The 22,751-nt window shown below is 47.8% G+C and overlaps 1 protein-coding gene across 3 annotated transcripts in view; it reads left to right on the top strand.

Annotated features, from left to right (window-relative positions):
• The window catches only part of UBOX5 (U-box domain containing 5), a 52,702-nt gene that overhangs the window by 26,914 nt on the left and 3,037 nt on the right, over nucleotides 1-22,751 (top strand). For all 3 annotated transcript variants that reach the window (XM_058432855.1, XM_032142433.2, XM_032142434.2), the window contains exons 2-4: nucleotides 7,475-7,569; nucleotides 8,303-9,503; nucleotides 17,465-17,623. In XM_058432855.1, the coding sequence (XP_058288838.1) occupies nucleotides 7,516-7,569; nucleotides 8,303-9,503; nucleotides 17,465-17,623 (1,414 nt within the window). In that variant the 5' untranslated portion in view covers nucleotides 7,475-7,515. The remainder of the gene's footprint in view (nucleotides 1-7,474; nucleotides 7,570-8,302; nucleotides 9,504-17,464; nucleotides 17,624-22,751) is intronic.

The raw sequence follows: 22,751 nt of genomic DNA, 5'->3' as shown, positions 1-22,751 counted from the left end.
CCAGGGTATTGGAACAAGATAGGTGATGAGATTATACCTGTTGAAGACTTCGATAGCAACCAGGGTCTTACGGAATCCTACTGTTTGGACATCACTATTTCCCACAGAAACAGATATCATTTGTAAGATATTTTTTAAAAAGATCTGCCATTCTCCTGTGACAACACACTCATTTGTTTCAGTTTGCATATTTCAATTTGATCTCCAGCCCTGAGTTTTTTTCACTTTTTCCCCCAATCATTCTTTATTATTATTAATTATTTTATTTATTGATTTATTTTTTTGTAGAGACTGGGTCTCGCTATGTTGCCCAGGCTAGCCTTGAACTTCTGACCTCAAGCAATCCCCCTGCCTTGGCGTCCCAAAGTGCTGGAATTTATAGGTGTACACAACCCCACCTAGCCATTTCTTTCTTTTTTTTTTTTGAGACAGTCCCGCTCTGTCACCCAGGCTGGAGTGCAGTGGTGCCATCTTGGCTCACTGCAGTCTCCGTCTCCAGGGTTCCAACAGTTCTCCTGCCTCAGTCTCCCGAGTAGCTGGGATTACAGGCACCTGCCACCACACCCGGGTAATTTTTTGTATTTTTAGTAGAGATGGGATTTCACCATGTTAGCCAGACCGGTTTCGAACTCCTGACCTCAAGTGATTTGCCTGCCTCAGCCACCCAAAGTGCTGGGATTACAGGCATGAGCAATCATACCCGGTTTCACCCAGCCATTTCTTTGTTATTATTAATACACCTTATAATTTAGAGCAGTTTAGAGTTACATAAAAATTGAGCATTATTAATGCTATTAACATCTTAATGTGGTACATTTCTTATAACTAATGAGCCAATACTGATAAATTATTATTAAGTTTATAATTTAAGGTTCATTCTTTGTGCTGTATAATTCTTTGTGTTTTGTTTTGTTTTGAGACAGTGTCTCACTCTGTCATCCAGGCTGGAGTGCAGTGGCGTGATCTCGGCTCACTGCAGCCTCTGCCTCCTGGGCTCAAGTGATTCTCCTGCCTCAGCCTTCAGAGCAGCTGGGATTACAGGCATGCACAACCATGCCTGGCTAATTTTTGTATTTTTAGTAGCATCGGGGTTTCACGATGTTGGCAAGGCTGGTTTTGAACTCCTGGCCTCAACTGATCCTCACGCCTTGGCCTCCCAAAGTGCTGGGATTACAGATGTGAGCCACCATGCCCAATTTTTTTTTTTTTTGAGACAGGGTCTCACTCTATTGCCCAGCTGGAGTGCAGTGGCTCGATCTCGGCTCAGTGCAACCTCTGCTTCCCAGGTTCAAGCAATTCTCCTGCATCAGCCTCCCCAGTAGCTGGGATTACAGGCGCCCGCCACCTTGCCCGGCTAATTTTGTATCTTTAGTAGAGATGGGGTTTCATCATGTTGACCAGGCTGATCTTGAACTCCTGACTTCAAGTGCTTTGCCGGCCTTTGCCTCCCAAAGTGCTGGGATTATAGGCGTGAGCCACCATGCCCAGCCTGTGTTGTATAATTCTATAGGTTTTGAATTACAGGTTTTGAATATATAGGTTTTGAAATGTATAATGTCATGTATCTACCATTACAGTGTAATACAGAATAGTTTCACTGCCATTTCATTTTTATCTCTATACTCCAGTGCCTAGCACAGGGCTTGCAAATGTTCCATGAATGTGCAATAATATCCCATCTAAAATTAAATATGAGCAAAATAAATTCAGTAGTACAGTACATTTAAAGAACAATATGCCACAACCAAATAGAATCTCTCGTGGGAATAAAAAGGATGGTTTAAAATTAGAAAAAAGTGTTAATGTATCCCATTAGTCTGTCAGATAAGATAAATAATAAAAGACAATATATAGAGAAAAATCAGAATTCAGAACATATTCCTGACTTTCAAAAAATATGAAAATTAGAATGCTTTATTAACATAAAGATGATATTTCAATCTAACAACATTATGTTCAAAGAGGCATTTTCTTTTTTTTTTTTTTGAGATGGAGTCTCACTCTGTTGCCCAGGCTGGAATGCAGTGGCATGATCTCGGCTCACTGCAACCTCTGCTTCCTGGGTTGAAGCGATTCTTCTGCTTCAGCCTCTCGAGTAACTGGGGCTACAGGCTCACGCCACCATGCCTGGATAGTTTTTGTATTTTCGTAGAGACAGGGTTTCACCATATTGGCCAGGCTGGTCTCGAATTCCTGACCTTGTGATCTGCCCGCCTCGGCCTCCCAAAGTGCTGGGATTACAGGTGTGAGCCACTGCGCCTGGCCCAAAGAGGCATTTTCTAATGGGCACAAACGAGGATGGCAACTGTCTTACTGTTTTGTGTAATTCCGGAAGTTCTGGCTAATGCAGTAAATGAGAGACAGAAATAAGAGTTACCATTTTGAGAAAGGAATTCTCATTATCGAGATAATAGGATTGTAAAAAAAAAAAACAAGAACACAACTGAAAATGTGTTAAAATCAATGAGTTCAATAAGACAGTTGAACATATAATAAAGATACCAAAGTGAAAAGCTTTCCTATATAGGAATGACAAGTTAGAAAAATTGATGGGTTAAGAAGAACCTTTCATAAATAGCAACCTTAACTAGAAACATGTAGGACCCCCTGAGTAAAAAAGTCAAAATTGTACCAAAGGAAAAAAAAATGACAAAAATCTACTTAAGATTTTGATCTTAAGGTTGTAGTAAAAAGTTGCAAACAAGTTGGGTTTGGTGATCCATACCTGTAGTTCCAGGTACTTGGGGCACTCAGGCAGGAGGATTGCTTGAGCTCACGAATTTGAGGCTGTGGTGCACTGTGATGGCACCTGTGAATAGCCACTGCACTCCAGCCTGGGCAACATAGTGAGACCCTGTCTTTAAAAAAAAAAAAAAGGCATAAACAACCTAAATGTCTCCTAAAAGGAGAATTATTTATGCTCCCCCTCCACCCTCTTTATTTATTTGTTTGTTTATTTATTTATTTATTTATTTATTTTTGGAGACAGGGTCTCACTCTGTCACCCAGTCTGGATGGAGTACAGTGGTGTGATTATAGCTCACTGTAGCCTCAAACTCCTGGGGTCAAGCCATACTCCTGAGTAGCTGGGACTACGGACACATGCCACCACGCCCAGCTAATATTTTAAAAATCTTCTGTAGAGATGGCATCTCACTTTGTTGCCCAGGCTGGTCTCAAATTTCTGGCCTCAAGCAATCCTCCTGCCTTGGTCTCCCAGAGTACTGGGATCACAGGCGTGAGCCCCTGTGCCTGGCATATTTATACCCCACGTTGTTCCAAAATTATTTTAAGCTACCTTACTTATTATACTCTATTACATAAAAATAAATAATTCAGGCAGGGAGAAATTTGAGGGATGGGCCACAGATTTTATTCGGAGCTTTCTAGCAGCCAGAGTCAAGAAGGAATGTGATCCATATTCATACCATAAAATGTTGAATTGCTTGCGATAAACAACTCTTCTAGTACTGAGACCAAAGAGAAAATTTTCTTACGGGTCTCCAAGGGAGGATACCATATAGAACAGACAATGATCGTTTTGTCCACTAAACAAAACAGTAACTGACTTTAAAGAGCTGTTTCTTACTGAAGTTCCTTGTCACACAGTGCCAATGAGCAGCCTGGTGAAGAGTATTTGCAGGGGGTGGTGAGGGTGGTGATGGTTGTGTCTGGGATGAACATGAGGATAGGCCAGTGCACTGGTCTGAGGGTCAGCTCAATGGAGTGGTATATTTTAGAGATTAAAATTATGGTTATCACCTGATATGTGCTGCTACTCTGGTGTCCTATGAATCTTCACAAGTTGGCCACTGAATTTTTATCAATGTGTTACATTTATTTTTGCAACTGGTGAGGATCAAAACTGCTAAGAAATCTGTCAGATAGTGGTGTGGGATAAGATCTACAGCAGCCACAAGGAGTGCCGGACAAGAGGCAAGAGAAGCCACTTGGACCAGCACCAAGGAGAATGTAACAGGGCTGGACTGAACACTCTTCTGTAAATGTTCCCTCAACTTATATTTTGATGAGTGCTGTGGAGAGCAGGTAGTCTGTGTCTGGTCAGGGTTAGGTCCATATGCTTTTGTAGTTGACTGGGGTAGCTGACAGCCCCTGAGGCAGGTGAGGAAGCCTCATGAGCTGAGATGCTTGAACAGAAGGCTGACTCACTTCCACACAGAGGTGGGAAGAAGTAGCTAAGGGTATACCAAGATTTTCCTTAATTTCAGGTCTGATCTAACACATATTAGAAAGGGCAGTCAAGGTTTCCACATTTCTATATCATAGAGCATAATAACCACAGTTAAGTCTAGAAGAACTCTTATTTTATTTTACTTTATTTTTTGAGACAGGGTCTCACTGTCACTCAGGCTGGAGTACAATAGCACAGTCATAGCTCACTGTAACCTTGCACTCCTGGCCTCAAGTGATCCTCTTGCCTCCGCCTCCCAAGTAGCTAGGAGTAGAGGTGTGCGCCACCACACCAAACTAATCTTTTTATTTTTTTTTGTAGAGATGGGGTCTTGCCGTGTTGCCCGGGCTGATCTCGAACTCCTGGACTCAAATGATCCTCTCACCTTAACCTCCCAAAGCGTTCGGATTATAGGTGCGAGCCACTCCGCCTGGCTTTGTTTTTTCTTGGCTCTCTGTCAGGGCCAAGAGAGGAAGAGGGAACTGCCTGGGGCAGTGAAAAGAAAACCCTCTCAAGTCCCAGACCCCCCTAACCTCAGCCATCTCCTGGGGCCAGTGCTGTTCTGCATATGCCTGTCTCTAGTGTCATCATCCATGTCAGTAGCATATTGTCTGCTTTCCTTTGGCATCCTAGGCTTGCTTTTCCAATGAGGAATATTTTATTTCATTGGCTTGGCTATATATTTATTTTAATGGTTCTATATTCAATTAAAGTGGATGGCTTAATTTTATATTTAAAACAAACTGACAGGAAGCTACTGTGCTAGTTGGGCAAGGAAGCTGGGGAAATGCTGCTCTAAATGAGTTCTGGTGTCCTGGCCAAAAAGAGGTAACTATAGGGCTTCTGAGGATATTTGCAGACACGATGCATCAGATAGATGCATCAGATACTTCATTTGTTTTTACTTATTGTGGAAAACACGAAAGGCATCAGAAGGCTGGAGACATTGTTAATATAATCTTTTAGAAAAGGAATTGTAGAAACTTTAGTCCATGTGTATTCCAGGCCAGATTCTAAAATTCTCTGGCAAAGCAAAGGTGTATGTGCCTCAAAGTGGGAAGCACTAGGAGTTTCAACACAGGCTCACAAAGAACAGGAGGCTTTAGGCCAGGGGCTGTCTACCCCATGAGATTCATGTTTCTTCTATCATGATGAACTTAAAGCCAAATAGTATAACCTACTTATGTACACACGCTAATGTGTGTAGGTCCACACACACATACACACCCTCCCCACCCCCCCACCACCACACAGAATGCCCTAACAGTACTGTAAAGGAAAAAATTTTAGGTATGATAATAAAATTTATTCTCATGTATAAATGTTTGGGTGTGACCATACCAGAAGGCATAAAGAAGTATTCAGAAGCTTTTACCATCACGCAGGAGCGCATGTGGAATGCAGACTGCTACAAATGCAGACTGACCGAGGTGGAGAGCTTTGCTCTCGGTGATGTGATTTTCAGAAATGGTGGGCATCTCTTGGTGAAGGTCTGAACAAAACAAAATATGACCTTCCTTTGGCTTACGTGGAAGTTCCCATCCTAGAAAATTTAGCATATATGAAAACCATGTTTAAAAATACTTTGTGTTTATATGTAAAACTGAGTTAGGGGCTAAGCTGAGATAATAGACATTTACAAGGCCCATGACAGATCTTCACTGTGCAGCAACTATCCACTCAAATGTTGCAGGACGCTTAGTATGCCTGGCTTCTGCAAGTGGCTCCTACTGATTATGACAACAAAAGGGGCCCAGAGGGTGACCCTATCCCTGTTGGGCTAACAGAATTTTTCATGGCCATGACTGTCAGGGAGAAAAGCATAAATGTCTGGCTGGCCTCACCAAGGAGTTGAGTTCCAGTGGAGAGGTCTGCCCCTGGGAGGGGTGTTTTCAGTGGCTTCCCTGCTTCTCCACGGAGTTACCAGAAGCCATTGGAATTGGCCATTAAAATGACTACTTGCATTAGATATCCTTTTTTTTTTTTTTTTGAGACGGAATTTTGCTCTTGTCGCCCAGGCTGGGGTGCAGTAGCGCAATCTCGGCTCACTGCAACCTCCACCTCCCAGGTTCAAGTGATTCTCCTGCCTTGGCCTCCCGAGTAGCTGGGATTACAGGTGCCCGCCACCATGCCCAACTGCTTTTTGTATTTTTAGTAGAGATGGAGTTTCATCATGTTGGCCAGGCTGCTCTTGAACTCCTGACCTCAAGTGATCTGCCTGCCTCGGTCTCCCAAAGTGCTGGGATTACAGGTATGAGCCACCATGCCGGGCCTAGATGTCCTTTTAAGGTGCTTTCCAACCCTAATATTTTCTTTCTTTCTTTTCCTTCCTTTCTTCCCTCCCTCCCTCTCTCTTTTCCCTCCCCCCCTCCCTCCCTCCCTTTCTTCCTGCCTCCCTCCCTCTCTCTCTCTTTTTCTTTCTTTCTGTCCCTCCCCAACTTCCTTCCTTCTGTCCTTCCTTCCTTTTTTTCTTCTTTTCTTTTTTCCTTTGAGACAGGGTCTCACTCTGTCACCTAGGCTGGAATGCAGTGGTGTGATCATAGCTCACTGCAGCCTTGAACACCTGAGCTCAAGTGATCCTCCCACCTCAGCCTCCCAAATAGTGGTGACTACAGGTGCATATCAGACATAGCAAGACCCCTACAACTTTTTGTTGTAGAGATGGGGTCTCTAAAACAAGACCAGCTATGTTTCCCAGGCTGGTCTTGAACTTCTGGGCTCAAGCAATCCTACCACCTCAGCCTCCCAAATTGTTGGGATTACAGGCATGAGCCACCACACCTGGCCTCTAATAAATTTTCTATGTCTCAGTAATGATGTTTTTGACTCATTGTTTTCATTTTAATAAGAAAATATAATTGCATTGACAAGTATTAAATGACAAGGATGCTTACCACCACTATAATTATTTTTTGTGACCCTTTCCATTCCGAACACTCCTTTCTCTGAGCTCAGCTACTGTTGCCACTCCCTTCCTGTGGCGACCCCCAGCACAGCTGATGGGCCTTGCCTCCACTGGGTCTTTGGAACAGCTGTTGGCCGGAGAACTGGCAGTCTTTGCCAATCTGTTGACCCTGCCATAGAAGTCTTCTCTATAATTTTTCAGTGACTGATTTTTCCCTAACATCATGTATAGGATATAAGGAAAGTCAGTGTAGACTGTGAGAGTGTGTGTGTTCAAGTTTTTGTTGCCATCCTGTTTGATTCTCTTAAGAATCAACTTCTGAAAGTTTAGAATTGAATTTTACGTTTTCTAATACTTAGTTTTATTTCTTATTTAAGGCTGCTTCTGATGCTTGGAAGCTATCCTCTCAGCCACAAAGATGGTAATAAATCTTTGCCTCCCACAGTTCAGACCAAGAATTCACTGCAACAAGGTAAACAAAACAAATATATACACGTAAATATATGCTATCTTTATCATGTGTTTCATCATTTCCTGCCTTGTGTGTGTGGATTTGATTCAGGCTTACTGCACTTTTGCCCTTGTAACTTTAGATTCCATCAGATGGTATTTAGGTAAGCATGGGGCAGGCTCACCTCTAGAATCACACAGCACCATGATGAGGTGAGCTGTGACTCATTTTGTGCAGGGTCGTCTTCACTGTGCTCTTTGTTCTTTGATGATCAATCTCAAGTCTTGTCAAAGTCATAGCAAAGGTAGAAATACTTTCTCTCCCCCGCAGTTCTCTCCCAAGATACTGTTTTGAAGGGAGTTTTGGTTGGATTGGACAGGATTTTGTTGCCCGCTTTTTTTTTTTTTTTGTCAGGGAGGGGAGGGATACAGGGTCTTGCTATGTTGCCCAGGCCTATCTAACTCTTGGGCTAATAGGATCCTCCTGCCTCAGCCTCCTGAGTAGCTGGGACTACAGGTGTGTACCAACATGCCCAGCTCACTTGCTCATATTTTTAAAGTTGGGCAATACTGGGGGCCCTGATCTGGGACAATTGCCCTTGGCCTTTGATCTGATCTTGGGTGCCCTGATCTGGGACAATTCAGTTTAATAGAGGAAATTTTAAAACGAGGAACCTCAGGCTTAAGAGTTTTCTTACAAGTGACAAGTTGTCTTCATTTGGATCATTGTGTCTTGTGTTTTTTATTAAATCTAGATATCAGCTGATGGTTACGAAGTAGAAAATCTCATCTCTGAAGATCTCACAAAGAGAAGTCATGGTTTCAGGACAGAGTATTTCATTAAGCCACCAGTCTATGTGACAGTTTCATTTCCCTTTAATGTGGAAATCTGTAGGATCAACATAGACCTTACAGCTGGAGGAGGTCAGAACGTCATTGGCCTGGAAATGTACACATCTGCCTCATCTAGCAGAGTGTCTTGGAATACGCTCCAGTGCCGGACCCTGGGCCCAGCTGAGCCATCTGTCCCAGACAAGGAGGCGTTCACCTTGGTAGGCAAAGTCTTACTGAAAAACCAGAGCCAAGTGGTGTTTAGTCACAGGGGCTTCAAGGCCAGGCCCCCTTTTGGCCCAATGGAAGCCACACTCCCCTCCCCTGCTGTTGTGGCCCAGGAGCTCTGGAATAAAGGGGCTCTTTCCCTTAGCCACGTGGCCCACCTAAGGATCTGTATCACCCATGTGACAGGCAGTGGTATCCCTTGTATCAAGCGGTTGGAAGTGTGGGGTCAGCCGGCCAAGACCTGCTCCCAGGAAGTGATAGACAGCATCCTGCTGGTCGCCTCAGAGAACCTGACTCAGGACGTGGCTCTGCAGGCCCCAGCCTTGCCCATGGAAAGTGACTGTGACCCTGGGGACCAGTCTGAGAGCCAGCAGGCCCCCTCCAGCCTGCAGAAGCTGGCTGAGATCATTCAGGATGTGCCTGAGGAGTTCCTGGATCCTATCACCCTGGAGATCATGCCTTGTCCCATGCTGCTGCCCTCAGGCAAGGTCATCGACCAGAGCACACTGGAGAAGTGTAACCGCAGTGAAGCCACATGGGGCCGAGTGCCCAGTGACCCTTTCACAGGGGTAGCTTTTACTCCACACTCTCAGCCCCTGCCTCACCCCTCCCTCAAGGCCCGGATTGACCATTTCCTGCTCCAGCACTCCATCCCTGGCTGCCACCTGCTTGGGAGAGCACAGACGGCATTGGCAGTGATCCCTTCTTCCATTGTTCTGCCCTCTCAGAAAAGGAAGATAGAGCAGGCTGAACATGTCCCAGACAGTAACCTTGGTATAAATGCTTCCTGTTTTTCTGCCACAAGCCCTTTGGTCTTACCGACTACCTCAGAGCACACTGCTAAGAAAATGAAAGCCACCAATGAGCCCAGCCTGACACACATGGACTGCTCGACAGGTAATTTAGCATCCTGTGTCCGCAGCCGGGCTCATCCATCTTCCCGGGAGCCCTCAGCTCTGCTGCCCTTTGCTTTGTGCTTGGCCAGCTTACATTCCCAAGGTTGTGCCTGTGCTACCTCCTTCCCATTTCCCATCCTGGGGCCCCTCAGCTTTGTCTTCAGACCAGGGACAACCTGGAGCCTTGGAGGGGTTCTGTGTGTTCTCGTCTATTCTCATCTGTTCCGAGGCTTCAGTCTGCGTGTTTCGCTCCTCTGCTGGTGATGGTCCCATGGTCACTATTGCCTTCCTTGGGGTCCCTTTATGTGCCCTGGCCTGGTCAACACTTTTTCCTGGGCTTGAAGCCTCTGGTCAGAGCTGCTGGGAGGAGAGATACCAGTCCCTCAAAGCAGAGAATCTCTTCTGGTGCCTTCTTTGTGTTACTCATGTGTCAGTGGGCTTCTCTGGGTGTTGTTTCTAACCGTCACAGAGGTACAAGGATACATTGCATGGAGGTTCTTTGTGCGTCCCCCTCACCATGTGGCATGAGGACACAGAAAAGGAAAAAGGACTAGGTCTGTGGGCCTTCCTTTCAGGAGAGGGTTACTGAAGAGAAAAGCCACACTGAAGAAGGTGCACTTGGTAAATGTGTGGACAAATTGCAACATTCTGTTTGTGGTTTTTTCTGTTTTTCTTCTTTATTGCATTTGGCAGGATCCACCAGGTAAAATTGCAACATTCTTTTTTTTTTTTGAGATGGAGTCTGGCTCTGTCACCCAGGCTGGAGAGCAGTGGCGCGATCTCGGCTCACTGCAAGCTCTGCCTTCCGGGTTCACACCATTCTCCTGCCTCAGCCTCCCGAGTAGCTGGGACTACAGGCACCTGCCACCATGCTCGGCTAATTTTTTGTATTTTTAGTAGAGATGGGGTTTCACCTTGTTAGCCAGGATGGTCTTGATCTCCTGACCTTGTGATCTGCCCACCTTGGCCTCCCAAAGTGCTGGGATTACAGACATGAGCCACCGCACCCGACTTCTGTTTTTTTTTTTTTGGTTTTTTTTTTTTTTTGAGATGGAGTCTTGCTCTGTCACCAGGCTGGAGTGCAGTGGTGTGATATTGGCTCACTGCAACCTCCGCCTCCCAGGTTCAAATGATTCTCCTGCCTCAGCCTCCAGAGTAGCTGGGATTACAGGCGTGTGCCACCACACCCAGCTAATTTTTGTATTTTTAGTAGAGAAGGGGTTTCACCATGGTGCCCAGGATGGTCTCGATCTGTTAACCTTGTGATCCGCCTGCCTCGGCTTCCTAAAGTGCTGGGATCTGTAAGCCACTGTGCCCGGCCTGCAACATTCTTGAGTATGAGATTTAAGGATCCTGGCTTCCTGCCTCTTCCCTGGGGCATTGCCAGTGATTTCTAGGGCTGGTGATGCTGCTCTCTCCTGTGGTGAGCAGCCCTGGTTCAGTGGGTGACCTCCGCAGCTGAACGTGTTCAGTGTGAATACCTCAGCGTAAGCTGGATGTTGGATCTTAGGCTGAGATAGATGTTTTTTTGTTGTTGTTGAGATGGAGTCTCACTATGTTACCCAGGCTGGAGTGCAGTGGTGCAATCTTGGCTCACTGCAACCTCCGCCTTGCAACTTCAAGCAATTCCCCTGCCTCAGCCTCCCGAGTAGCTGGGATTACAGGCATGTACCACCACACTGGCTAAGTTTTTGTATTTTTAGTAAAGACAGGGTTTCACCATGTTGGCCAGGTTGGTCTCGAACTCCTGACCTCAGGTGATTCGCCCACCTCAGCCTCCCAAAGTGCTGGGATTATAGGCATGAACCACCGTGCCTGGCCTGAGATAGATGTTTTTATCATGTCAAAGAAGTATTGGTTATCTATTGCTAGGTAACAAATTACCCCAAAACTTACTGGCTTACAGCAACAAACATTCATTGTCTCATAACTTCTGTGGGTCACAAATCCCAGCATAACTTGGCTGGATTCTCTGCTTCAGGGTCTCCCAAGGCTGCCATCAAACTGGTGGCCGAGGCTGTGGTCATCTCAAGGATCAACTGGGGAAGCATTTACTTCTAGTCTCACCCACATGATTGTTGCAAGATTCAGCTCGTTGATGCATTGTTGGACTGAGGCCTCACTTGCTGATTGGCTGTTGGCCCAAGGCTGCCCTCAGTTCCTTGCCTTGTGGGCCTCTCCATAGGGCAGTGTCCTGTGTGGCAGCTGTGCGTTCCAGAGAGAGTGCACAGACGAGGGAAATCCATCTTTTAGAATGTAATCTTGAAAGTCACACTCCTCACTTCTATTGTATTCTTCTTTTTCCCAAGGTATTTGTTAATTGCTTATTTATAATATCAAGAAAAATGATTTCTTAGCCTCCATCTTCATATTTCTTAGTTCGAGAACACAGATCAGTGACAAACTTCTGTGTAATTCAACCTAAATAATTCCTTCCTTCCTTCCTTCTTTCCTTCCTTCCTTCCTTCCTTCCTCCCTCCCTCCCTCCCTTCCTTTTTTTTTTTTGAGATGGAGTCTCACTGTGTCACTCAGGGTAGAGCGCAGTGGTGTGATCTCGGCTCACTTCAATCTCTGCCTCCTGGGTTCAAGCAATTCTCATGCCTCAGCCTCTGGAATAGCTGGGACTACAGGTGCGTGCCAACACGCCTGGCTGATTTTTTTTTTTTTTTTTTTTTTTTTTGAGACGGAGTCTTGCTCTGTCGCCCAGGCTGGAGTGCAGTGGCGCCATCTTGGCTCACTGCAAGCTCCACCGCCCGTGTTCACACCATTCTCCTGCCTCAGCCTCCCGAGTAGCTGGGACTACAGGCGCCTGCCAGCACACCCGGCTAATTTTTTTTGTACTTTTAGTAGAGATGGGGTTTTACCGTGTTAGCCAGGATGGTCTTGATCTCCTGACCTCATGATCCACCCGCCTCGGCCTCCCAAAGTGCTGGGATTACAGGCATGAGCCACCATGCCCGGCTGATTTTTGTATTTTTATGACACAGAGTCTCACTCTGTCACCCAGGCTGGAGTGCTGTAGCACAATCTTGGCTCACTGCAACCTCTGCCTCCTGGGCTAAGCAATTCTCCTGCCTCAGCCTCCAGAGTAGTTGGATTACAGGTGCCCACAACTGCGCCCAGCTTAATTTTTGTATTTTTAGTATAGACTGGGTTTTGCCATGTTGGCCAAGCTGATCTTGAACTCCTGGCCTCAGGTGATCCACCTGCCTTGGCCTCTCAAAGTGCAGGGATTACAGGCATGATCCCCTGCACCTGGCCAAGAAATTCTTTATATTCCAAAATTACTTTGCACTCTGAAAGAGATCAACCTTCCTCATCTCACAATCCTTCATGGAATCATCATTTCTGTAGAAATCTGCGTGTGAGCTGGGTGCAGTGGCTCACTCCTGTAATCCCAACACTTTGGGAGACTGAGGCAGGCAGATCATGAGGTCAAGAGATCGAGACCATCCTGGCCAACATGGTGAAACCCTGTCTCTACTAAAAATAAAAAAATTAGCTGGGTGTGTTGGCGCATGCCCGTAGTCCCAGCTACTCAGGAGGCTAAGGCAGGAGAATCACTTAAACCTGGGAGGCGGAGGTTGCAGTGAGCCGAGATCACGCCACTGCACTCTAGCCTGGGTGACAGAGCGAGACTCCATCTCAAAAAAAAAAAAGAAAAAAAGAAATCTGCGTGTACCTTATTTCTTCTTTCAGCTGCAGTGAACTTAGCTGCAACCCCCAGGAACACAACGAGTGCTCCAACAATATGAAACCTCAGACACCTGGCCAGAGGGCCGCTCATTTGAGGTTTTGTCAAAGCACCAGAAGCCATGGTAGTGGTTGTCCTTGATAGGTATGTCAGCCTCAACACCAGCGTCCTTCCTGCCTGGTGGAGAAATGCATCACTGTGTTCTGTTTGTTAGAAGCAAGTCTCTAAGTCCAGCCCACTCAAGGGGAGAAGATACCCAAAAGCATGAATATCAGGAGGTAGGGTTTACCTGGAGACATTTCAGAAACCCTCCTCTACCACTGATTATCCTATTTTATTGAGTATTTTTATCTAGGATTGGGGAATCGAACTTTGTTTCATGCCTTTCAGTATCAGTGGAAATGATATTATTATTATATATATTTTTTGAGACAGAGTTTTACCCTTGTCACCTAGGCTGCAGTGCAATGGCACAATCTCGGCTCACTGCAACCTCTGCCTCTCGGGTTCAAGCAATTCTCCTGCCTCAGCCTCCTGAGTAGCTGGGATAACAGGCACGTGTCAATACACTGGCTAATTTTGTATTTTTAGTAGAGATGGGATTTCACCATGTTGGCCAGGTTGGTCTCAAACTCCTGACCTCAGGTGACCCACCCACCTCAGCCTCTCAAAGTACTGGGATTACAGGTGTGAGCCACTGTGCCTGGCACCTCAGATCTTTTAATGTAATAAAATATGTTAATAGGTTTTCTAATATTGCACCATTTTTACATTTGTAAACTCCATTTGGTCATGAATCTTTTAATGTTAATGGTTTTTGTTTTGTTTTGTTTTTGTTTTGAGACAAAGTCTTGCTCTGTCACCCAGGTTGGAGTGCAGTGGTGTGATCTTGCCTCACTGCAACCTCTGCTTCCTGGGTTCAAGCGATTCTCCCATCTCAGCCTCCCAAGTAGCTGGGATTACAGGCACCTGCCACTACACCCGGCTAGTTTTTCGTATTTTTAGTAGAGACAGGGTTTTGCCATGTTGGCCAGGCTAGTCTCGAACTCCTGACCTCAGGTGACCCGCCCACCTCAGCCTCCCAAAGTGCTGGGATTACAGGCATGAGCCACCGCGCCTGGCCCCTCAGATATTTTAATGTAGTAAAATACGTAATAGGTTTTCTAATATTGCACCATTCTTACATTCGTAAACTCCATTTGGTCATGAATCTTTTAATATTAATGGTTGTTTGTTTTGTTTTTGTTTTTGTTTTGAGACAGAGTCTCGCTCTGTCACCCAGGTTGGAGTGCAATGGTGTGAGCTCGCCTCACTGCAACCTCTGCCTCCCAGGTTCAAGTGATTCTGCCGCCTGAGCCTCCCAAGTAGCTGGGATTGCAGGCACCTGTCACCATACCCGGCTAGTGTTTTGTATTTTTAGTAGAGACGGGGTTTTGCCATGTTGGCCAGGCTGGTCTCGAACTCCTGATCTCAAGCAATCCGTCTGCCTTGGCCTCCCAAAATGCTGGGATTACAGGCATGAGCGATAGTGCCCGGCCTGTTAATGGTTTCTTTCTGTTTTGTTTTTTTTGGAGACAGTCTCCCTCTGTTGCCTAGGCTGGAGTGCAGCAGTGACGCAATCTCTGCTCACTGCGACCTCTGCTGCTAGGATTTAAGTGATTCTCCTGCCTCGGTAGCTAAGACTACAGGTGCACAGCACCATACTGGCTAATTTATTTTGTTTTTTTTTTTTTGAGATGGAGTCTCGCTCTGTCGCCCAGGCTGGAGTGCAGTGTCGCAATCTCAGCTCACTGCAACCTCTGCCTCCTGGATTCAAGTGATTTTCCTGCCTCAGCCTCCCAATTAGCTGGGATTACAGGCACTCGCCACCATGCCTGGCTAATTTTTGTATTTGTAGTAGAGATGGGGTTTCGCCATGTTGGCCAGGCTGGTCTTGAACTCCTGACCTCAGGTGATCTGCCTGCCTCAGCCTCCCAAAGTGCTGGGATTACAAGTGTGAGCCACCATGCTCAGCCCTGTTTTTTTTTGTTTTTGTTTTTGTTTTTGTTTTTTTAATATAGTGATGGAGTCTCGCTCTGTTACCCAGGCTGGAGTGCACTTGTGCGATCTTGGTTCACTGCAACCTCTGCCTCCTGGATTCTAGCAATTCTCCTGCTTCTGCCTCCCGAGTAACTGGGACTACAGGCACATGCTGCCACGCCCGGCTAATTTTTTGTATTTTATTAGAGACAGTGTTTCACCATGTTGCCCAGGCTGGTCACAAACTCCTGAGCTCAGGCAATCCACCTGCCTTGGCCTCCCGAAACTCTGGGATTACAGGCATGAGCTACAGCGCGTGGCCCCTGTTAATAGTTTTTAATGGTTCTGTTTGCTAGTGTTAGGATTTTTGTATTCATTAATGAGGTTGGACTGTAGTGTGTGTTTGTGTGTGTGTGTGTGTGCCATCTTTGGTCAGGTGTCATCAATGATTTTTTTGCTCCATAGAATTTAGAATTTTTTCTTTTCTGTGCTCTGGAACAATTGAATAGTATTGGAATACCCACTCTGCCTGGCTAGTAGAAGTCCCTGTGATTGTCAGTGCTGGGTGCTTGTGGAGGGTAGCTCTCTGACACGTTTCCTTTTTTTTTTTTTTTTTTTTTTTTTGAGATGGAGTCTTGAGCTCTGTCGCCCAGGCTGGAGTGCAGTGGTGTGATTTTGGCTCACTGCAACCTCTGCCTCCTGAGTTCAAGCGAATCTCCTGCCTCAGCTTCCTGAGTAGCTGGAATTACAGGCACACATTACTACGCCTGGCCAATTTTTGTATTTTCAGTAGAGACAGGATTTCACCATGTTGACCAGGCTGGTCTTGAACCCCTGACTTCAGGTGATCTGCATGTCTCAGCCTCCCAAAGTGCTGTGATTACTTACAGGCATGAGCCACTGTGCCTGGCCTGGCAACCTTTTCTTTTTCCTTATGGAAATTATTCTGTTTAGAGTTGATCATTCTTTTAGTTTCCTATGTTCTTCTAAAAGACTATGCAAATAGTATGCTTAATGTTTATTTCTGTGTCTTTGGTTTTAAGAGTAAATTCTAGTTAACATGACCTTCAGAAACTCCTGGAAACATCTGAGGCGCAGTGGGGTGGAACAAGGGAAAAGGTCCTTAGACTTCAGCGTTAGTTTGTGGAGGTCTCAGTCCTGTTGGCCTTGACAGACTTGGTGACTCAGGACCACGCTGACTAGGGCTCCTTCAAGGCCCTAAGCTGATGTCCTGTGTCCTGCAAACAGTGGACAAAAGGTTCCATTCTCCTCTTTGAGACAGCATTGCAAATTTTTCTGCCAGGCAGGTCCCTAGGGCCTTTCTTGGGCAGCTGTCCCCCTACCCCTTTGGCCTTCACCCTCATTCCATGGATTGGCTTTCTGTTGATCCTACACTGAAGGTCCCCTAAATTGTGGCGTGGTCAACGTGGGGTCTCAGTTCTATTCGGTAATAACTGCTTTGTTTTACTTAATAGGAGAGAGAGGACATGAACACCTAGAAAATGCAGACGAACTCCCCTGGGGGGAGGTGGGGTCCCCAGAAGGGCGGAGTTAGGGAAAGAGAAGACTAAGGCCGCTGGGGAGGGAATGGGGGGCAGGGAACAGGAGTCCAAAGCCGGCGTTTGCTTGCCCCAGTTATTTTCTTGGCCAGCAAGGAGGCCTTTAGAAAGGAGGCCAGGCGCCGTGGCTCACACCTGTAATCCCAGCACTTTGGGAGGCCAAGGCAGGCGGATCACAAGGCCAGATCTCCTAGCCAACATGGTGAAACCTCGTCTCTACTAAAATACAAAAAATTAGCCAAGCGTGGTGGCGCGCACCTGTAGTCCCAGCTGCTTGGGAGGCTGAGACAAGGGAATCGCTTGAACCCAGGAGGTGAAGGTTACAGTGAGCTGAGATGGTACCCCTGCACTCCTCAGCCTGGGCGACAAACCAAGACTCCATCTCAAAAAAAAAAAAAAAAAAGGAGGGTGCAGTTCTGCAGTTTAGCCACAAGGTGGCTCATGTCTGCCCAGCAGTTTCTCCAGGAGGAGAAAAGCCTGAAACGGGTGGGATGGGCAGGAACTGCCAGGGTTCCTAGGGCTTTACCTCCCGGTGTTCTGTCATGGTCCGCCAGTAGACATTAGGATGGAGTTTCATTACATTGATGTGTGAGATTGGAGGTGCCGTTTTTATAGCCCTCGAAGGACTTGGGGCTGTTCTCTTTTGCGGAGCCTGTCTCTGGATGTTGTGCTGTGCGCATCTCTCGACAGGTCCACTGTCCCACGAGCAGAAGCTGTCACAAAGCTTGGAAATTGCCTTGGCATCCACCCTTGGCTCCATGCCCTCCTTCACGGCACGGCTGACGGGACAGCTCCAGCACCTTGGCACAAGAGGGAGCAGCACTTCCTGGAGGCCTGGCACCGGCTCGGGTAACATGGGCCCCGCCATCTCCTTGGAGCCTTGGAACGGGTGGTCTGTTTTCTGTCTCTGGATGCTGGGCCGAGTCCCTGGGGGCTCTGTGGACCTGCCTGGCCAGCCTCCCCGTCATTTCCAACACCCACCCTGGGAGAGAACCTGTTCTCTTGCCTTTTCCAGGGGTAGTTGAGAGGCTGCCTATGAACTTAAACTCCTCACAAGAAAGGCTTTCTTTAGTCAATCCTTAGTAATTCTGTGGAGGTAGGGCTTGGCCACCCTCTGCTGTGTTTCCTTGTGAGATCTAATGTTAATTATTTTCTCCTGAGGATTTTTGTTTCTCTCTCCCTTTTTTTTTTTTTTTTTTTTTTTTTTGTTGAGACGGAGTCTCGCTCTGTCGCCCAGGCTGGAGTGCAGTGGCGCAATCTCGGCTCACTGCAAGCTCTGCCTCCCGGGTTCACGCCATTCTCCTGCCTCAGCCTCTCCGAGTAGCTGGGACTACAGGCGCCCGCCACCATGCCCGGATAATTTTTTGTATTTTTTAGTAGAGACGGGGTTTCACCGTGGTCTCGATCTCCTGACCTCGTGATCCGCCCGCCTTGGCCTCCCAAAGTGCTGGGATTACAAGCGTGAGCCACCGTGCCCGGCCTGTTTCTCTTTTTTGTTGTTGTTGTTATTTATTTATTTATTTATTGAGACTGCATCTCGCTCTGTTGCCCAGGCTGGAGTGCAGTGGCACAGTCTCAGCTCACTGCAACCTCCGCCTCCTGGATTCAAGCTATTCTCCTGCCTCAGCCTCCTGAGTAGCTGGGATTACAGGCGCCCGCCACCCACGCCCGGCTAATTTTTTGTATTTTTAGTAGAGACGGGGTTTCACCATGTTGTCCAGACTGGTCTCAAACTCCCGACCTCGTGATCCACCCGCCTCAGCCTCACAAAGTGCTGGGATTACAGGAGTGAGCCACCGTGCCTGGCCTTTTCTGTTATTTTTTCTCATCTAGCCTGTCTACAGTCTGACATCCGGAGCACTTTATGTAAATGTGAAGAGAAGTTTGGTTGGGTTTGTCGTCGTCATCCCTTCAGATTAACACTTCCGTCAGTGTCTTAGAAAGAGCAGTGGCAGCTTATGGGCCAATTTTGCCTAAAATGAACCTTGACCCCTATTGTATGCCAGAATCTATTAGGATACAAAGCAAGAGAAACTGATTGCAACGCGAGGCATTTTTTACGAGATGGAGCCCATGCTGTGCAAAACGCCTTCTCTCTTGGCTTTTAGGCTGTTTTGCTTCTTTTCTCCTATCTTCGGTGGTCCCTCTTCAGTTTCCATTGCCAATTGCCTTCTCTACCAGCTCTGGCCCTGGACTCTCTAATCTCAATATTCTGTGTTACCCAAGTGAGAACCCACGTCTCCCGCGACTGCCCATGTTCCCCTGTAGCTCCTGCCTCTCCTTGGAACTCATCCTGCCGCCCTGACAGCATTCAACATCCTCTCTCTTTTTTCTTTTTTTAAGATGGAGTCTTGCCCCTGTTGCCCAGGCTGGAGTGCAATGGCGCGATTTCAGCTCACTGCAACTTCTGCCTCCTGGGTTCAAGTGATTCTCCTGCCTCAGCCTCCCAAGTAGCTGGGATTACAGGCACCCGCCACCATGCCCAGCTAATTTTTGCATTTTTAGTAGAGATGGGGTTTCACCATGTTGGCCAGGCTCATTTCGAACTCCTGACCTCAGGTGATCCACCTGCCTCGGCTTCCCAAAGTGCTGGGATTGCAGGCATGAGCCATCGTGCCCAGGCTCAGCATCCTCTCTCAAGGAAACATTCAGACTCTGTACTGCTCGCATCTGCCCTCCAGAGCTTTTCCCCCTCACTGCCCCCAACATCCCACCTGCGTAAGGGCAGCATCTTCTGTCCTGTGGTGAGGCTTCTAACACAGAAGTCATTCTCGATTTCCTTCAGTGTCCCCATCCTGACATTCTGTTCATTATCAGGTCCTGTCCATCCTCCCCCAAGGTGACCTCAGTTTAGTCCCCTGCTCTCCTTCCGTGGCCCCTCCCCTGGCTGCAGCTCCCACTGCCTCACCCCCAGACTCCTGCAGTAGCCCCTGCTGGTATCCCCCCATCCTCGCCTTACTGTGGCTCATCATCCTCACAGCAGTCGGATCTTTTTATCATGTCAGCCCATCACCATGCTCCACTTCTTCAAATCCTACCATGGCATCCCCTGAACTTAGGATTAAACCTCAACTCCCACTCCCTCTGAGGTCCTGCCTGCTGGAGCCCCCATGTGTCCTCCTCTGCAGTCTTATCTGAAGCCCACTCTCACTGTGTCTTTTTTTTTCTTTCTTTTTTTTTTTTTGAGACAGAGTCTTGTTCTGTTTCGCTCTGTTGCCCGGGCTAGAGTATAATGGCGCAATCTCGGCTCACTGCAACCTCCACTTCCTGGGTTCAAGCAATCTTCCTGTCTCAGCCCCCACTAGTAGCTGGCATTACAGGCACACGCCACCAAGCCCAGCTAATTTTTTTGTTTGTTTGTTTATTTAGTAGAGACAGTGTTTCGCCATGTTGGCCAGGCTGGTTTTGAACTCCTGACCTCAGGTGATCCACCTGCCTCAGCTTCCCAAAGTGCTGGGATTACAGGTGTGAGCCATCACACCCAGCCTCACTGTGTCTTTTTCTTTTCTTTTCTTTTTGAGATGGGGTCTCGCTCTGTCGCCCAGGCTGGAGTACAGTGGCACGATCCTGGCTCACTGCAACCTTTTCCTCCCTGGTTCAAGCAATTCTCCTGTCTCAGCCTCCTGAGTAGCTGGGACTACAGGCGCCTGCCACTATGCCTGGCTAATTTTTGTATTTTTAGTAGAGACGGGGTTTCGCTATGTTGGTCAGGCTGGTCTCGAACTCCTGACCTCAGGTGATCCACCCACCTCGGCCTCCCAAAGTGCTGGGATTACAGGTGTGAGCCACCGTGCCCGACCACTGTGTCTTTTTCTTTAACGGATAGTCTGTTCTTTGTGCTTGCTCTCCTTTCGTTCTGTGTGGCTGGCCCCTTTTTATTCTCACAGCTCTTCCTATAGGAGGCCATGTTAGCCCACCCTGTTCAAAGCAAGGCCTCTTTTTTATCCTCTCTCTTAGTCACCTCAGTTTGCAGTTATATACTTGGGTTTCCAGTCTGCCCAGGGCACAATAATTGTCTTTTCCTTGATGATTTTTTTTTTTTTTTCTGTCACTGAAACTGCCCCTGGGGCTCTGGGCCTCTAAGATCTTTTACTGGGACTTCTGGTCAGTGCTGGGGGGAATTGGGGCCCTTGCATGCTCCTGTGGTGTTGTGCCAGGTGTGGTTTTTAAAACTGATGGAAAATAAATTCTCATCATGCACTGTGGGTCAGGCAGATCTCTGAAGCCTCTGGCAGAGCCTGCATGAAAGGGGCACCACTGAAAAGCAGTCAGTGGCTCTTTCCTCCTGCTTCCTCCCCTCCCTTCTTTCCCCCCTCCCTCCCCACCTTCATTCCTCCCTTGCTTCTCTCTCCCTCCTTCCCTTCCCTATAGAGGTTCAACTTTCCACTCACTAGGGAATTCTTGGCTTGTGTGCACAGAAGAGGCACCCGGTACTTTTATGTTGCTTAATGTTTGGCCCAAAGAAAACACCCGCAGCCAGGCCACTCTTTCCTGGCTACAGTTCTCAGGGATGCGGAGGCAGGAACACTTCAGTTCCTGCTCCCCGTGTAGGGCACCCCTGCCCTCCCGTCTTTGGTGCCTGGTGCCCGAGTGTAGATGGCAGATCCATTCATCACGTGGATGGAGCACTTGCCCTGTGAGGTGCTGCGCCAGGTCCTGAGGCCAGATGAGAAACATGGACATAGTCCTGACCCTCAGGGCCTGCAAAGCCTGGGGAGGAAGCAGGCATCCTACCTTGGAGGCTGAGAAGGGATAGTGGGCTCTGAAAGCACAGGAAAGGGGCAACCCAGGGTGGCTTCATGGAATGGGTGTGGTCTGAGCCAGGTCTCCGGATAAGGGCATTCTAGGCAGAGGGAACAGCAAGCACAAAGTGAGGAGGCCAGCAGTGCAGAGTATGCAAAGAAGTGATTGGAAGCTGCTGGACTCTAAAAGTTGAGACTGGTGTGAAGAGAGGTGAGGAGGCTGGGTGGGCCGTGCAGGGAGTCTTGACTGTCCCAAAAGTTGGGGAGCCCCTAAGAGGTAGAAAGCAGAGTTATGGGGTGGTCAAGTTACATAGGTGGGTCATTGGAGGCAGCTTTGAGGACAGATTAAGAGGACAAGCCTGGAGCAGAGTGAATAGTGAGGAAGAGATGCGTTGAGTGGCCTGGATTATGGTGATGAAATGGACGGAGAGAAGGGGGGTTAAGAAACATTTCTGAAGCAAATTGGCTTGAGGTTCCTTTGGGGTCCTCCGGAGAGTAGTGGCTAGGAATGGAGACATGGACCGCGAGAAGGACAGGCAAGCCCATCCCCTGTCACTCTCCAGAGGGGCCATGAGGGAAGGAAGAGCCGTGGGTACAGCCTGGTGGGGCATGGCCGGAGCTGCTCACTGTGACCCTCATTCAAGGATGCCCTGCAGGAGCTGCGGAAGGAGGGAGAGCCTGCCCAGAGGGCCAGGGCAGCACAGGAGGGGGATTGAGGAGTCGGGAGCAGGACTGCCAGTGGCAGTGAGGGGGCTGCAGGCTGCAGGGCTGAAGGGAGCGGGAGCTAGGCCCCAGTGGCAGGTGCACTGCAGGCCTCAGCCTTGTCTCTGCTGACCTCCCTTCTCACGCTTCCCCAACCTTGGTACACTGGACCATGTGCTGCTTTTCCTTTTTTTTTTTTTCTTTTTTGTAGAGACAGGATCTCACTATGTTGCCCAGGCTGGTCTCGAACTCCTGGCTTCAAGTGATCCTCCTGCCTCAGCCTCCTAAAATGCTGGGATTACAGGCGTGAGCCACCCCACTAGCCTGTCTTTTCCTTCTCTTGTCGCCTCTCACATTTCTTGCAGTTTATCTTGTCAGAGTGAGCTGTGCCTTGCTCCAGCCTTGGCCACCTATCGCGGGGGAAAGTAAACCTTGCTAGGAGACCAGGAGGAAGGTCCCAGTCCTGCCTGCTGCCCTCAGAAGCCAGCTCTTCTCAAGCATTCGTAGAGGCACTGAGATTTGGTCAAAGATCA

The sequence above is a fragment of the Hylobates moloch genome, unplaced genomic scaffold, assembly GCF_009828535.3.
Source record: "Hylobates moloch isolate HMO894 unplaced genomic scaffold, HMol_V3 SCAFFOLD_21, whole genome shotgun sequence".
NCBI classification, from domain to species: Eukaryota; Metazoa; Chordata; class Mammalia; order Primates; family Hylobatidae; genus Hylobates; species Hylobates moloch.
Note: the sequence above shows the minus strand (reverse complement) of the source record. Positions and strands in the feature narration are given on the sequence as shown.